At 49.9% G+C, this 15,777-nt stretch overlaps 2 protein-coding genes across 2 annotated transcripts; one reads left to right on the forward strand and one right to left on the reverse strand.

Moving 5' to 3' along the window:
- Positions 1-1,317: 1,317 nt before the first annotated feature.
- Positions 1,318-15,132, reverse strand: SNX11 (sorting nexin 11). Its single transcript, XM_056126666.1, has 8 exons — positions 14,941-15,132; positions 10,960-11,019; positions 9,609-9,663; positions 8,688-8,774; positions 8,294-8,394; positions 5,339-5,434; positions 4,901-5,113; positions 1,318-2,669 (listed from the first exon to the last, which is right to left on the reverse strand). The coding sequence occupies exons 3-8, from the start codon at positions 9,648-9,650 to the stop codon at positions 2,384-2,386; spliced, it is 825 nt and encodes a 274-aa protein (XP_055982641.1). The 5' UTR covers positions 9,651-9,663; positions 10,960-11,019; positions 14,941-15,132; the 3' UTR covers positions 1,318-2,383.
- LOC130035152 (macrophage migration inhibitory factor-like) lies at positions 3,516-4,049 on the forward strand. The gene has a single exon (XM_056126675.1). It carries the CDS (start codon positions 3,573-3,575, stop codon positions 3,918-3,920), a length of 348 nt encoding a protein of 115 aa, XP_055982650.1. The 5' UTR covers positions 3,516-3,572; the 3' UTR covers positions 3,921-4,049.
- Positions 15,133-15,777: the final 645 nt, after the last annotated feature.

The raw sequence follows: 15,777 nt of genomic DNA on the forward strand, positions 1-15,777 counted from the left end.
AACTCTAACCAAAAACCCTTTCATTGTGCAAATGGGGCCAGAACAATAGCTGATGTATCAGGTAGGGTGTTTGCCTTGCACACAGCCAAACCTGGATTCAATCCCCAGCATCCCTTATGGTCCCCCCCAAAAACCCTGCAGGAGTGATTCTTGAGAGTCGAACCAGGAGCAAGCCCTGACCACCAGATGTGGCCACCAGACCACGCAGTGGCTCACCCCCACAGAGAACAAGGCCTGCCATCCTTCACTGTGGCAGGACCTCGGTGCATGCAGAGTCAGAGCAAAGTGGGAGGGCCCGGGGCGCTGCCTGGGTGGAGAGCAAAGCCCAGCACTGCTGCTCTCCTGTAACCCCAGAGCCTGGTTATCGCCTCTTCCTTCTCAGAACATCTCCCGTGGCCTCCACTCGGTCCTCTACAAGCTTGCGAGGGACGCCTCAGATTAACTGAGGTGCTGCTGTAGGCGCTGCTGTTCATGGGTCATTAAGAGAGCCAGGAGTCAGAAAAATCACATCCGTGTCTGTGAATGGCTCCTGCTGTCCCAGCAGCCTACCCTGCTGGCAGAACTTGCTGCTGAGCATCAACTCCAAGACGAAAAGACGGAACAGAAGAGGACCGAGCGAGCTTGCTGTTTTTTGGCTGAGTAGGGAATTGACACAGACCACCTCCGGCTCCTGTCTGGAAGTTTCGAGATCAGAGAGCTTCAGGCACAGCTGGGTTCACAGCTGCACCATTTGGAGCATTGGACTCATTAATATTCATGAGTCGTCCCCACCAATCGGCAGTACGGATGCCATTAGCTTAGCATCTGTCGGGTTTTTGTGAGGGTTGTGTATGGAGGGTTTTTTTTTCCCCTTTTAAATGAACTTCTTTTGACATTTTGGATTTGCCTCTGTAGATTTTCTCTCCTCGCCTTGCTCTGCTGCATCATATAAAGGAGAGGCCCAGGGGAGGCGGGCAGGAAAGAGGGATGAGTCCCAGCCAGGGCTCTACATCTGCCTGTTGACAAACTTTATTTCTCTTTCAGCACCTGGCACCTCAGACAGGCGGCAAGGAGGGGAGCAGCATCAGGTAAATTATACCTAACAAGGTGCCTGCCCAGAGCTGCGAGGAGCGGGAAGCGCTGGGCCCGGGCTCTGCGGAAGGCAAGTCCTTCCGCCGGTGCTGAACTTGAGCTGCACACACAATGCGGGGAATTGCAGCACACAGCTCTGCACCATTATTTCCACGCTGATAAATCCATGATTTATGAAAGGAACCACTGCCAGCCCTCACTCCCTCTTCGGCTACAGCTTGTTAGACACAAATTGCGACAACAGTCTTAAATACTTGAATTTTATTTCAGGCCAAAGCCCCTCAACTCTGAACTAAATGCCACGGCAGTGCCGCCGCCTCAGCCACGAGGAGGAGCAGTTGGGGCGCCCGCAGACCGGGCGGGCGGGCCGGGGAGGAGGGGGCGAGGAGAATGCACGGGAACCTCAGTGCAGAGCAATACAGGGTGCCCGCGGCTCTCTGCTCCTCGGCGGAGAGGAATTATGGCAGCGGGAGGGCAGAACGCCTCATTGTCTGACGGAAGCCGTGCTGTTCCTTGTCACCATCCCCAGAGCCCTCTCTCCAGGCAGAAACAAAGCCCTTGCGCCCCACTGGCCTGAACAGCGCTCCCTGCAACCCAGCAGAGGGACCAGAATGCTGAAGACCTGCTGTCGCTAAGGAAGGAGAAAGAGGAGAAATGAAAGGAGCCCCCGGCTAATCCTGCAGGAAAGAGTCTCGACTCCCCTAGAAATGCAGAAAGACAGCCTTCTCTCCAACAACGCCCTGGAACTGCTGCCTCTGCTCGGATGGCTGGAAGCTGCTCTGCGGCTCTCAGGCCCTGACACGGTCCCACCTAAGGCTCTGCAGCATCACAGCGCCCACCCGTGCAGTACAAGAGGGTGGGAGAACATCCACTCCCAGGTCCAGGCAAGGAGGGAGGCAAGAGACCAACCTCCCAGGAACAAAACGCTGCAAGGGCTGCAGTCAAAGACCACTTCGGGGATGCAAATACAGAAGCATCTCAGCCCTGGGACAGTATTCAAAACAGCATCCAAAAATCTGCCCTGCCCAGGTCCCCACAACCAAGCTACCGAGGCGGTGTGCCTGGGCCCACCAACACACACCCAGAGACTTGGTTCCCAGGAAAACAGGCAGGGATTCCATTAAAAACCAACAGCGCCCAGAGCATATGCTCACCCACAAGCATGGAGTGGGGACTGTCACCACTGACCTCTGTGCCACTGGCCCAGGCAGCGGCCACTGTGAACACCGAAGCAGCCCCTCCTGCCCCGCCCCCACTTGAGCAAGTTGGCTTCCCAGCCCTCCTGCAGCCACCTCAGAGCACAGCCAGGAGCTCAGACCAAAGCTCCCTCTTCCAACGCCTTCTCCAGCTGAGCAGGGTCTAAAGGCACAGCACGGTCCCCCACCGTGGCCCTCCTCACGGGCTGAGGAGTGAGGGCTTCCTCCTTGGGTCTTGGGAAATGACAGCTCGATGGTGAGGAAGGGGACGTGAGCGGGGGGCTCTCCAAGGAAGGTGCCTCCGAGTCAATAACAGGAGCCCAGACTTTGAAATCATCCTTCTCTTCTCCTGGAGGCGGCGAGGGAGAGCTCCTCCTGCCTGACCTTGGAAGAAAGCAGCAACTGGAAAGAATAGGAAAAGGGACAAAACGGGCATGAACAGAAAAAACCAAAACGAACAAATCAACCAGTAAACAAATGGTGGCTGGTCTAGCAATACAAATTTTACTCGCCATAAGAAACGAAGGAAGGGGCCAGAGAGAAAGTTCAATGGGTGTAACACATATTTTACATGGGGAAGGTCAAGTTCAGTTCCTGTACCACTTGATCCCTGACCACTGCTAGGAGTAACCTTTTAAGTAAAGACCTTGGAGTAATTCCCCAGAACTGCCAGGTATAGCCCCAAATACCTCCCCACAAAAAAAAAAAAAAAAAAAAGAGAGAGAGAAAGGAAAGAAGTTGTAGAACACAATTAAACACGCTAAGTAAAAGAAGCAAAATCCCATATCTTTTTTTTTGCGTCACACTTGGGATTACTCCTGGCTCTGCACTCAGGAATTATGGTGTGTGTGTGTGGGGGGGGGGAACGGACACCATATGGGATGCTGGGAATCAAACTTGGGTCAGCTGCGTGCAAGGCAAACGCCCCACCCCCTGTGCTATCACTCCAGTCCCTCCCCCATATCTTATAGGACTTCACATGTGCATAATGTCCAGGCATGACAAATCCTTACATACAAAAATAGTTTGTAGTTCCCAAGGTCTAGGAATGTGGAAAATGGGAGTCTCTGCTGATGGGCTAAGACTTTTAGGGTGATGAAGATGTTCTAAAATTGACAATGGTAACAGTTTCACAGCTTTGTGAATAGACCATTGAATTGTAAAGAAAAAATGTTATGGTATGTAATTTCTATCTCAATAAAGTCATTTTAGAAAGAGGAATAGGATCAAGAACAGAACAGGAGGGACCGGGCAGCGGCGGCGCGCGTGTGGGTCAGCTCCGGTCCTCTCCGCTCCTCCGCCGTCATGCCGATGTTCGTTGTGAACACCAACGTGCCCCGGGCCTCGGTGCCCGACGGGCTCCTCGCCGAGCTCACGCAGCAGCTGGCGCAGGCCACGGGCAAGCCGGCCCAGTACATCGCGGTGCACGTGGTCCCGGACCAGCTCATGGCCTTCGGTGGCTCCAGCGAGCCGTGCGCGCTCTGCAGCTTGCACAGCATCGGCAAGATTGGGGACTCGCAGAACCGCACCTACAGCAAGCTACTGTGCAACCTCCTGAACGAGCGCCTGCGCATCAGCCCGGATAGAATCTACATCAACTACTACGACATGAACGCGGCCAATGTGGGCTGGAACGGCTCCACCTTTGCGTGAGGACCGTGCTCGCCCCTCCTGCCTGCCCCAGGCAGGCCCCACCACCCGCAGTATTGTGCCCATCCCCCAGCGACCCCACCACTCCTACCATCGGGAGAAATAAAACGGTTTGAACTTCCAAAAAAAAAAAAAAAAGAACAGAACAGACAATGGGGCCGGAGCAATAGTACAGTGGGTGGGGCGTTTGCCTTGCACACAGCCAACCTGGGTTAGATCCCCGGCATCCCATATGGTCCCCCGAGCACTGCCAGGAGTAATTCCTGAGTGTAGAGCCAGGAGCAACCCCTGAGCATCACCGGGTGTGACCCAAGAAAGAGAAAAAAAAAAAAAACAGGACAGCTAAGAAAGCCTCTCTCTTTTTCTCTAAGTTCCCATCGATGCCCCTGCCACCAGGCCCTGGGTAAGCATACCCAGATACCCTGTGCTCAGGACGATGTCCTCATCTGAAAAGCTCACAAGACAGTGACACTGGTTCAGTGTACCTGGCCATCCTATTTCATAATCATAGGTCCTAGAGTCTCAGAAAAGAGAGTTTCAGGACCCAGGAGACAGTACAAGAGGTAAGGCATTTTCTTTGCATGCAGCCAACCTCAGTACAATCCTTGGTACCACATGTGGTCCCCTGAGCACCACCAAGGGTCACTACTGAGCACAGAGCAACACCACGTATGGCCCAAATCCTTCCTCCATTAAAGAACAGAGACACCAGGAATAATTCCTGAGTACAGAGCCAGGAGTAACCCCTGTGCATCCCCAGGTGTGACCCAAAAAGCAAAAAAAAAAAACAAAACAGAGAGAGCTGGGGCCGAAGAGATCATATAGCAGGCAGGTGCTCACCTTGCTTTGATCCCAACATCCTCAAGCACCACCAGGAGTAATTTCGGAGCAAAAAACAAGGAACAAACTCTGGGTACTGCTAGGTGTGACCCCAAAACAAAAATGAACAAACAAACAAAAACAATGAAGAAAGCTTCAGTTACCTGTTCGGCTGGTCCCCTCTGGCCAGGAGTGAGGAGCCCTGCCTCTCTTCCTGGACCCAGCCACAGTTTGACATAGCATAGTGGAGAATGGCATCAGAAACAGTCATGGGGCCTCGGCCCTGGACACAGGCTTCTATCTCTGGCACCGAGAGCTGGCTTTGCAAGAAGAGGTGCAGCTGGCTATCGGAGAGGAGGACCACACTCTGCAGGACACTGGGACAAATGACAGTCATGCAATCAGTGTCACCCCAAGGAGTCACGATGCCCCACCCCCACCTTCTGAGGGGCTTCTGGCTCGAGTGAGCAGAGGCGTAGGGACGCAAAAAAAGGCCTCTCCCACAAAATGTGCCAATCCATCTGTCAAGGGGGCCATTCCGCCCTGAAACTGCTCCTGTCCCCACCCCCGGGCAGCCAGTGTGAGCCCTCCCCATCCCTCACTTTTCAAGGAAGTGCTGCAGGCCTTGTCTTCGCTTCTCTATGAACTCGTCGGAGCTGCCAAAGAAAGCCGACTTCCCGGGAAGTTCAGGTACAGGCCTGCAGGTCACATAAAGGCATCATTCAGGTAAGTGGAACAGCCATGACCATCATTCCAGCACCCAATCAACTCCCTGAAATGAGGCACAAATGAATACAAGTAACTTTTAGTAAGGCCGGGGGGACTGAGGCGGGGGAAAGGGGAACCTTACATGGACTAAACATCTCATGTGCATACCAGGCCCAGGGCTGAATGTTTACAAACCTCATTTTATTTCATCTTTTCCAGAAGCCCATAACAAAGTTATTGGGGGGTCCCCATTTTAATAGTAAGGAAATAGAGGCCAGGGAGATAGTACAACAGGTAAGGCGTTTGCCTTGCACACGGACGACACAGGTTCGATCCCCAGCATCCCACATGATCCTCTGAGCCCACCAAGAAGGATCTCTAAGCAGCACCAGGTGTGGCCCAGGGTGTGAATCAGGGATAAGCCCTGAGCAGCACCAGGTGTGCCCCCAAAACCAAAAATAATAATAATAAAATAGAATTAGAGGAGTTTTATAATGTCCTAGTTCACACAACCAGAAAGCAAGTGGATGACTTCCAAACCCCACGCAGCCATACTCCACAGTCTACAAACCCACTCCATCAGTTTCACTTCAGAAACAAAGCCCCCTGAGCACTGAAACAGAAATCACTGAGTCTATGTAAACTACATTCCCAGCTCCAGTTACATGCCTGGAGTTTTCTAAGCTGATTCATAGCCAGTTTCTCCTCAAACCACCTTGGTGACTCTTATGCAGCACAGTGCTTTAAAACTAACTCTCCCTACCAACATTTAATTCTTGAACCCAGCTGTAGAAAGCAAATCACTTCACAATGCTTTTTCAGCATGTCTGATTTGGGGGGGGGGGGGTAAACTCTAAATAATAGTGGTGAATCTTTTATTGAAACAATGAATCTAATTAAAGCAGATAGAGTGTTAACTAGAATTCATCTGCCTCACAGGGACGAGGAGGGGTGGGGGGTGGGGTTTTATTGGGGTTCTTCATGGTAAAAAATAAGTATTGGTAAAAAAAATGTTATAGAACACTATTTTATTTGTTTCTGAAGTAGCATATTTTAATAAAATTTTTTACATGTTAAAAAAAAAAAACTAACTCTCCCTTCCTCTCTCTCTCTTATGCAGCACAGTACTTTAAAACTAACTCTCCCTCCTCCTCTCCCCTTCCCCCTCCCTCCCCCTTCCCTCCCTCCCTCTCCCCCTCCTCCCTGTGCAACAGGTGGGACCAGAAATTCCCACTAACTGCCGACCCATGAGCTGGCCTCACCACTCCCGCAGGAACTAACTGGTTATGTCACCACCAAGAGGCAGTCTGGTCGACCACTCGTCACTTCTGCAATGGAAACCACGGAATTTACTCAAGGGGGAGGTGACAAGTGAACAGCACTACTTTTTCTAAGGTTAGTCCGTATGTCTCGGGAAAGGGGCTCTGTGCTCTGTGCTCTGTACATATGAACTGAACACAACAGTGTTTGTTTTGGGCCTCCCAAGAGGTGCTCAAGGGCTAGGGCCACTACCGCTGAGAATGAGACAACCTGGAGGGGGCTTCAACACCAGGCCTGGAGGCTGCCGAGCCGAGCCTGTGCTCTGCGGTGCCAGGGGCCTTCAAGGTCCCCATGGCCATGCGTGGAAGCTTCCAGAGCTACACATTTGAACTTGGGCGCATTGTATATATCCCTGAGCTATTTCCCCAGCCACAATTTTTACCTATCACAAGGCAGGGACACCACCTGTGAAATTAGTTCAGAAGCTGAAAAATTTTGGTGACTAGTAGAAGGTACATCTGAAATGCTATCAGTATATTTGTTTCAACTAGTACAGGGGTTAAGGCACAACTCTAGCATGCAATAACCTGGTTCAACTCCCAGTACCACCAGGAGCAGCCCCCAGCATACAGCTAGACTCTTGACCATTGCTGGGTGTAGCCCCAAAACCAAAACAAACCACAGATAAACACATACACATATAATTTTTTTTTATTTTTTTTTCCCTTGCACGTGGATAACACAGGGAGTTATATCCAGGAATGCTCATGGCTTGGCTCTCCTCACTGCTCAGGGGTCACTCCTGGAAGAGCTCAGGGGATCATATGAAGTGCCAGGTATCGAATCCAGGTTGGCCACATGCAAGGCAAGTAAACTCATGTACTACCTGGCCCCATATATGAACTAGTTTTACTCTTTTTTTTGGTTCGGCGGCCATACTAGGCTCAGTGCTCTTATGATCACTGTATGCTTCCAGCAGGGCTCAGGGAGCCATGCGGTGCTGGGGACCAAACCAGAGCTCCTATAAGCAAAGCTCCAACCCACTGAACTATCTCCTCGGACCTTCTTTCTTTTTTCAGGTTTGGGACACACCCAGAGGTGCTCATGGGCAACTCCAAGACTAGTCGTTAGGGATCGCTTCCAGCAGTGCTCAGGGGACCATGTGATGCTGGGGATCAAACCGAGGGTTCCTGCATGCAAAGCATGCGCTCCAGCCATTTAAGCCATTCCTCCAGTCCCTTTTTATTTTTCTTACTGATCTGAAAATGCATCTTAATTGTCTAAGTGTCTGGCATCTTGCCATGTTCACTATAAGCTCACTCCAGTTCCCAAGGAAGTATCCAAAAAGTCCCTCTTAGGGTCTGAGCTATAGTATAGTGAGTAGTACTACTGCTTGCCTTGCACACAGCCAATCTGCGTTCGATCCCAGGCATCGCATATGGTCCCTCAAACCCATCAAGAATAATCCCTGAGTGCAGAACCAGGAGCAAGCCCTAAACATAGCCAGGTGTGGCCCCAAAACCCAAAAAAAATTTTAATGAAATTAAAAGCCCCTCTCAGAACCAAGAAGGGAGCAAGAGGAAACTCACACAAGTCCAGCGTTTCTCTGAAGCTGCTTTCTCAACCATACAAATTCACGGTAGCGGCGGCGCACACAGGATGTCTTGGCCGTAAAGGCCTTGCTATTGGTCTGCAGGAGGAAGTATGGAAGAAAGTTAAGGGCAAGAAAAGGCAAGTCCATATAAACTCCTTAGCATCACACTCATGGAGAACCCCAAAGCCCCCAGGCCCCAGTTCTAATCTGGGGCACCAACTAGAGCAAGGAGCCATTGGGAGGCCTAAAAGCAATGCTCAAGCACACCCCAAGAGCTCTCTCCTCCCCTTGTTTTCCCCCTTCTGTCCTGAGCCTGTCCAATCATCCACAAACAATTCCAGTCTAAGCCCTGGAGAGCTGACCCCAATACAAAAGCTTAATGCACTTACGTGAAGGAATATCTTATAGTCCACATAAGAATTCCAGGAGCCCTCATTCTGCACACGGGGGTCCTGAACACGCACAGTAGTCACCTCCTGCAAGTACGAAACGCTCCTTTAGCTTTGGCTCAGTCACAGAGTGACGCAGCTCGGACAAAAGAACAGGTTGTCAGATTTTCCCCACTCAACACTAGTTTCTACTCATTTATACATTCATTCACTTAACTCACATTACATCAAAAAAAAAATTTTTTTTTACACACCCAGAGGTGCTGGGTCCTACACTCGCTCTGTGCTCCAAGTCTACCCCCACCCCGATCTCCTGCCTGCAGAGCCTGTGCTCAGCCTGTTGAACGCTCTCCCCAGCCCCAACAAATATTCATTGACCCCTCTCCCCCACTAGGTATCAGGCACTGGGAGTAAGAGATGAAGAGACCAGAATCCTTGCCTTGATGAAGCTCACAGTTTAGTACATTCCAATAAAAGAAGTGAGCTAAATGGAATTTATTTCCTGGTGAGGCCTTTCCTACTGATTCCCTTCTCCGGGCTTCATTCTGAGCTCATTAGAATCACCAAGATATTACTTTACTGTCCAAAGCCACCACTGAACAATGATTTCCATCTTTTCTTTCTTTCTTTCTTTCTTTCTTTCTTTCTTTCTTTCTTTTCCTTTCTTGGTGGTTAAGCCACACCCAGCTGTGCACAGGACTTACTCTGTGCTTGGAAGTGATCAGGGCAGTGATGAGGAATTAAACCAGGGTTGGCTGCATGCAAGGCAAGCACCTTAACCCTTGTTCTCTCTCTCTCTCTCTCTCTCTCTCTCTCTCTCTCTCTCTCTCTCTCTCTCTCTCTCAGGCCCATGATTTACATCTTATCCCAAACCCTTGCTCCAGTTTTTACCCACCTGATCCTTGGAGACCACACTCTTACCTCCTGTTCTTCGTTCTCCAACATCCTACACCAAAAGCGCATTAGAAGAACACATCTGATGAGGGGCAGAGGACACAGCAATAATCACGGTTAGCAAGATTCACTCAGAATACTCTACCAGGAAAATCCCTGAAAATTTAATCAACACCCTAACCCCTGGGGGAAACCCAAGCAACTTTTTTTGTTCTTGTGTAAAACTGAAGAGGAAGCAAAAAACTTCCTCACATCAGATCAGGGCCAAGCTAAAAGTCCTAGGGGTTCTGCTTCTCTTCTTAGATGCTTAACTCAAAGATACCTCTACCCCAAATCTGTTGGGTTTAGGCTGGAGCAATCATACAAAAGGTAGGGTGTTTGCCTTTCACACAGCCATCCACGGTTCCATCCCTGGTACCCCCTATGATCACCCAAGCCTGCTAGGAGTGATCCCTGAGCACAGCCAAAAAAAAAAAAAAAAAGTCTATTGCGTTCAGCGCAGTGTCTCAAGCAACAAGAACAGGTAGATTATAAAAAGATTCTTCTCTAGGAGTCAGTGAGACAGTATAGCAAGTAAGGCACTTGCCTTGCACACAGCCAACCTGGGTACCTGGGTTCAATCCCCAGTATCCCATATGGTCACCAGGGCCCCGCCAGGAGTAATCCCTGAGCTCAGAGCCCCAAATATGTCCTTAATACCACCCGTGTGACCCAAAAAAATTTTTTAAAATAAATAAATAAATAACCATTCTAAGGACTGTAGGCCAAGCAGTGTCTTGTGGTCTTGTGGGCCCAGAGCTCAGCTTTGCAAGTGCGTCTAACATCGCCCCCTCCTGGCTAACTCCATATAGCTAAGTCCCCACAAACCCACACACCCATGTTTGTCTTTGGCTAAGCAGTCACCTCCCCTGAGATTCCCAGAGCGGCAGCACTCCACAGCACCAGAGTAGATTGCCCAGTTCCAGCCTCCCCTTATCAAATCACCCTCTGGAACCCGAGCCAATGGTTCTAATCATTTCCTCTCTCGGCATCCCATCCGGTTTGTACCTCTGCCCAAGCGCCCCGCAGCTGCACAGGTCGACTCAGGATATTTTCTGCTCCTTTGTAAAGATTCATTAAAGCCTAAGCCCTGATTTCCCCCAATGTGGCAGTTTACATGTGCAGCGACATCGCCCACTTCGACAAGGGGACCATGAAGCCTGCAGCACAGGGTTACTCAAGTCCAAAGGGGCCCATGATGTCACCTTCTGTTAAAATACAGCACTAATCTTGTTACTCCTAGAACCACTCCAACAACATCCACCCTGGCGGCTGCCTCCACCCCCTTCTCCTCTCTTAAGAGCGAAACAATAAGGTTTAATTTCCCTTTCCAATTTACCTTGAAATGAAAACTGACTTCAGCCAATATGTACTGCCAACAAATGATCCGGGATGGCTCCTGGGAAAACAAGACTATCTCTAAGCTCTCCCTCTCCTCCCCCCATGCCCATTCACACACCCACTCATTCTTTACTGTCTCACAATTAATTTTAAACACATTCTCTTATTAGTTCTGCCTCACCATTAGGAGAGGGTGTAATGCGTCCCCTTCTACTTTATGTTTTGCAAACAAAGGCTAACGTTTCAAGAAAGAAGGGAAACTCATTTACACCACGAAATTAGCAGCTCCAACGGCTTCTGTAATTCTTTCCAGTATACCAGAAGGTCGCTCCACACACAGACAGGGCATGCAGAGACAGAGCCGCATGCTATATGATAAAATGGGGCAGCACTGTGGAGCAAATCAAAGGTTGAATGAATACAATACAATCTTCAGCAGTATTCTTGCTGACAATCTGATTTTTCATCTGATACCGTACCCGCTGATCACAAAAGGGTTCAGAGCTGAAAGGCAGGAAATTCCAATTCCATAACAACCCAGGCAGAACGTCCTGAATATAAGCAGTCTAAATAGCTGTGACCGAAAAAGAACAGGCTGACTCACTGTGAACAATTAACTTTGTATGTTTTTTGAAAACTTATTCAAAGGTTTAAGAGATGTAGAGCAGGTAAGATGTTTGACTTGCATGCATCTGACCTGGGTTTGATCCCTGGCATAGGGAACATAAGGTCCCCTAAGTCCCACCAGGAGTGACCTCTGAGCACAAAGTCAGGAGTAAGCCCTAGCACAGCCAGGTGTGGCTCAAAGCACACACACATAGACACACACCCAAGTATTCATTCTCTTCTACTCAGGGATTTGGTAAAAAACTGCCAGCATAGAAGTTGGAGCATTAAATATTCTAAAGTGAAAGTGTCTTTTCACAAAATCAGTATGGGAGAGATGAAGATAAGAAAATAACACTATGTTATTATATAACATTGTAACAGTATATAATAAACATTACACTGTACTGTCCTCCCATTGCTCACTGATTTGCTGGAGGTGGGCCAGTAACTTCTCCATTGTGAGACTTGTTGTTACTGTGTTTGCATATCGAATGCATCACGGATAGCTTGCCAGGCTTTGCGTGTGGGTGAGATACTCTCGGGAGCTTGCCAGGCTCTCCAAGAGGGGCGGAGGAATCGAACTCAGGTCGGTCAAGTTGGCTGTGTGCAAGGCAAACACTCTATCCACTGTGCTATAGCTCCAGCCCATGTAATATTATATAATAGTATAAATGAGTGTATAGTCATCTCTAAGCTCAGAGGAGCTCATTTACCTCCCAAAGTTTGAAACAAAATTTAGTAACATTATCTTGGGCTCAAGAAGAGTTGTCTAGAACACTGAGCCTAGTCCAAGCACAAGTTTTTCTTCTTTCCTTTAGGGTTAATGCCACTTAGAAATAAATAGCTATAAATTCACTTTAAGTTAAGGAAAAAAATCCCTAGACCCCTACTATGCTAATCTTAAAGATAAGTTGAAAGACACTCAGAGGGCTGGAGCGAAAAAATACAGCAAATAAAAAGCTTGCCTTGCATGTGGCCAACCCCAGGTGCAATCCTGGCACCAAATACTGACCCTTCCCCCTGCCCCAAGGCTGCCAGGAGTGATCCCTGAGCCCCCTCTCCTCCCCCACAAAAAAGACACTGAGACATCAGAGAGATTGCAAAACAATCAGGGCACTTGCCTTGCACGTGGCCAACCCAGGTTTGATTCCCAGCATCACACATGGTGCCCTGAGCCCTACCAGGAGTGATCCCTGAGCTCAGAGCTATAAGCAATGCTAGGTGTGCAACCTCCCATTCTGCCAAAAAAAAAAAAAAAGTTACTAAGAAAGTTTCAGTAATACTTCCCTTTAAAACTCTGCAAGTAGGGGGCTAGGAGATGGCTCAAAAGGCTTTGCATGTGAAAACCCTGGATTCAACACCAACCCCTGACTTTCCTTCATCCCTGCTCTTCAGCACCAAAACTAAAATAAACTCTGGAAGGAAGTATGACTGGGGAAGTAGCTCAAGACATACAGCACGGTTTACATTGCTTACATGTGTGCGGCTTTGCGTTGGATCCCCAGAACTGCAAAACAAAAAACCCTCTAGAACTAATACAAAAGCTTTGACTCCAGGAGCTGGAGAAATAATACAGTGGGTAGGGGTAGACTGCTTGCCTTGCACACGGCCAACCTACGTTCTATCCCTAGCATCACATATGTTCCCCCAAACCCTACCAGAAGTGATCACTGAGACCAGAGCCAGGAGTAAGACTTGAGCACCACCTGGTATGACCCCAAAACAAATCCTTTGACTCCAAGTAATAATTTCTAGGAAGCACTATTCTCCATCAGTTTCCTCCCCACACTTTAGGAGGAAATGAGGATCGGTTCTGTCTTGGGAGGAAAGGAGGAAGTTCTTAACTTTTGCTCTGTGGTCTGGGAGATGGATCTGGGGTTAACCAAATAAGGCCGGACAGTGACCCTCTCGGCTGTTTACCAACACAGTGCTGACCATGCTTCCCTGAGAGCCGTTCCCATTACATTTGAAGCTCACTTTACTTTCTTCACCTATAACATCACCATTTTCTCTGGGAGGAATTCACTAGTTTGCTGGTTACAAAGAAGATTCCTCAGCATTCTGATGCTGGGGCCAAAGCAATAATAGTACAGCAGGTAGAGTATTTGCCTTGCACCAACTGATCAGGGTTCAATTCCCAACATCCAATATGGTCCCACCAGAAGTAATCCCTGAGCATTTCAGGTGCGGCTCAAAAAAAGGGAAAAAAAAAAAAACTGAAAAGTTTTCCAATGCCACCACCATTCTAGGCAGCAAGTCAAGGTGCCAGCCCCACCATTTTCACTCCCATTTAAATTACTTCAAGAGACAAGTTTGGTGAAGAAATAAGACAGTGAGTAGGGCACTTGCCTTGTATGCTGCCAACACAGGTTCAATCCCAGGACCCCATATAATCCTCGAGACCTACTGGGGTGATTCCTAAGCACAAAGCCAGGAGTAAGCCCTGAGCACCACCAGATGTGCACCAATAAACAAACAAAAATACAAAAACAAATCAAAATGCAGGAGATGAGGAGAGAATAGGGGAGTATAAGGAGTGCTTAAGGTCCTGGGTTCAATCCTTAGTGCAGCATAATAACAAATAGGGGATAAAAAAAAGAGAGTGGCTGACACTCCCATCCGTGGGGGGGGGGGGGGGGGGAGTTGGATCACACCTAGTGATGCTCAGGGCTTATTCCTGGTTCTGCGCTCAAGGATCACTCCTGCACTCCTGGCGGGTCTCAGGAAACCAGATGTGTTGTCCGGGCTTATTCACCCCGGGTGTGCTTCGCGCAAGGCAAGCGCCCCCCTACCGGCTGCACTATTGCTCCGGCCCCTCCCATTCCTGCTCACTCGTGTTTGAGTCCCTGGCCAGACGGCAATTCCAAAGGCTCTTCTTACTCTGACCCCACAGGTGGAAGGGAAACTCCCATGTCTGACCAAGCTCTGTGCACTTCACCAGGCAGCACGCTCCCTCCTTTCGTCCAGGTTTGTGTAACTGGCTCCTCCTCCCACTGGTAAAATAAGTCACAACAGCGATCACAATCTAGCGCCAGCCTCTGGGGACCCCACGAGCTCCGGCTCCGGTGAACGCTCCCAAACACTGCGTCCAACTCCCTTTCCATTCCCAACAAAGTAGGAGTAAAAACAGCCACTGGGCCCTTCGCCTCCTTTAACGAGGAAGCTCGGGGGTGGAGGAAAAGGCGCTGTATACTTGAAACTCAACGTCAAAGCCGGGTTTCCGAGCGCCCGAGCACCTGCCTTCGCCCCGAGAGGGGAGAAACCCTTGCCTGGCGATGTCCGGTGTGGTCCCCATCCCGAGCCGCCACTGTTGACGCCTAAGCCCTGCGCCCTGACTTGAGTTCGCACCCACTCCCCGAAGCCCCCTCACCTGAAAGTCGAGCACCCACTTCCCAACGCGACACAGCCAGCGCCCCACCGCGGACGCGGAGTCGGGGCTTCTACTTCCGGGTGAGTTGCCGGCGTCCCGGTGCACGTTGGGAAACGGCTCCCGAAACGCCAATCCTGGGTGTCCGTGACGCCCCGCCCCTGCAAATCCCGGCGCCGAGAAGCTAGTCCTGCTCCCCGGGGGGGAGGGGGGGGCGCGGCTGCGTAGGTCCCCGGCTCCGGGCTGGAGTCAGGATTCCCTAAAACTCACCCGGGACTCCCTCGGCTGTAAATGAGCTCTGCCATCCAATCCAGGGCCACGTCCCGCCCATCGTTGTCAGGGTGGCCAATCAACGGCCAGGCTCGGGGTTGGGGCGGGGCGGGGCGGGCCCGGGGATGCGGAGGGATCGTCCTTTTTGTTTGCGTTTTGCATAGGGCGGTCTTAAGTGCGAAAGAAGCCGCCCACGTTTGGAACGCCTAGGTAATTCCCCAGAGAATTCCCTTGAGAGCACAGATCCGTACTGTTTCTCTGCAGAACTATCTAGGGGACTCCCAGTAAGATTCGTAAAGCCACAGTGTTCGAAAGCCGAACTGGGAACTTCCAACCCGGTTTCAATCTCTGAAACGATTTCGAAGAAAATTCTTGCAGCCTAGAAGAAGGAAAAATTGGTTTCACAGAAAGAATATCCTTCAACAACTTGTTTTATAATTTTTAATCGTTGGAACCACATTCGGCAGTGTTCAGGGGCTACTCAGAGGTCAACCCTGGCAATGCTGATGGACTACATATGGTAGTAGTACATAAGGTAGTACTACATAACAGTACATATGGTAGTACTAC

The sequence above is a fragment of the Sorex fumeus genome, unplaced genomic scaffold (assembly GCF_029834395.1).
Source record: "Sorex fumeus unplaced genomic scaffold, SorFum_2.1 ptg000063l, whole genome shotgun sequence".
Taxonomy (NCBI): domain Eukaryota; kingdom Metazoa; phylum Chordata; class Mammalia; order Eulipotyphla; family Soricidae; genus Sorex; species Sorex fumeus.

Bases quoted from the DNA above. Each gene is read 5' to 3' on its own strand.
- LOC130035152 (XM_056126675.1), top strand. From the start codon at position 3,573: ATGCCGATGTTCGTTGTGAACACCAACGTGCCCCGGGCCTCGGTGCCC.
- SNX11 (XM_056126666.1), bottom strand. From the start codon at position 9,650: ATGCGCTTTTGGTGTAGGATGTTGGAGAACGAAGAACAGGAG. The intron at 5,435-8,293 runs GTGAGTTTCCTC...TGTGACCTGCAG, and splicing joins CAGAGAAACGCTGGACTTGT to GCCTGTACCTGAACTTCCCG. The intron at 5,114-5,338 runs GTGAGGGATGGG...CATTTGTCCCAG, and splicing joins CTGCAGCACTTCCTTGAAAA to TGTCCTGCAGAGTGTGGTCC.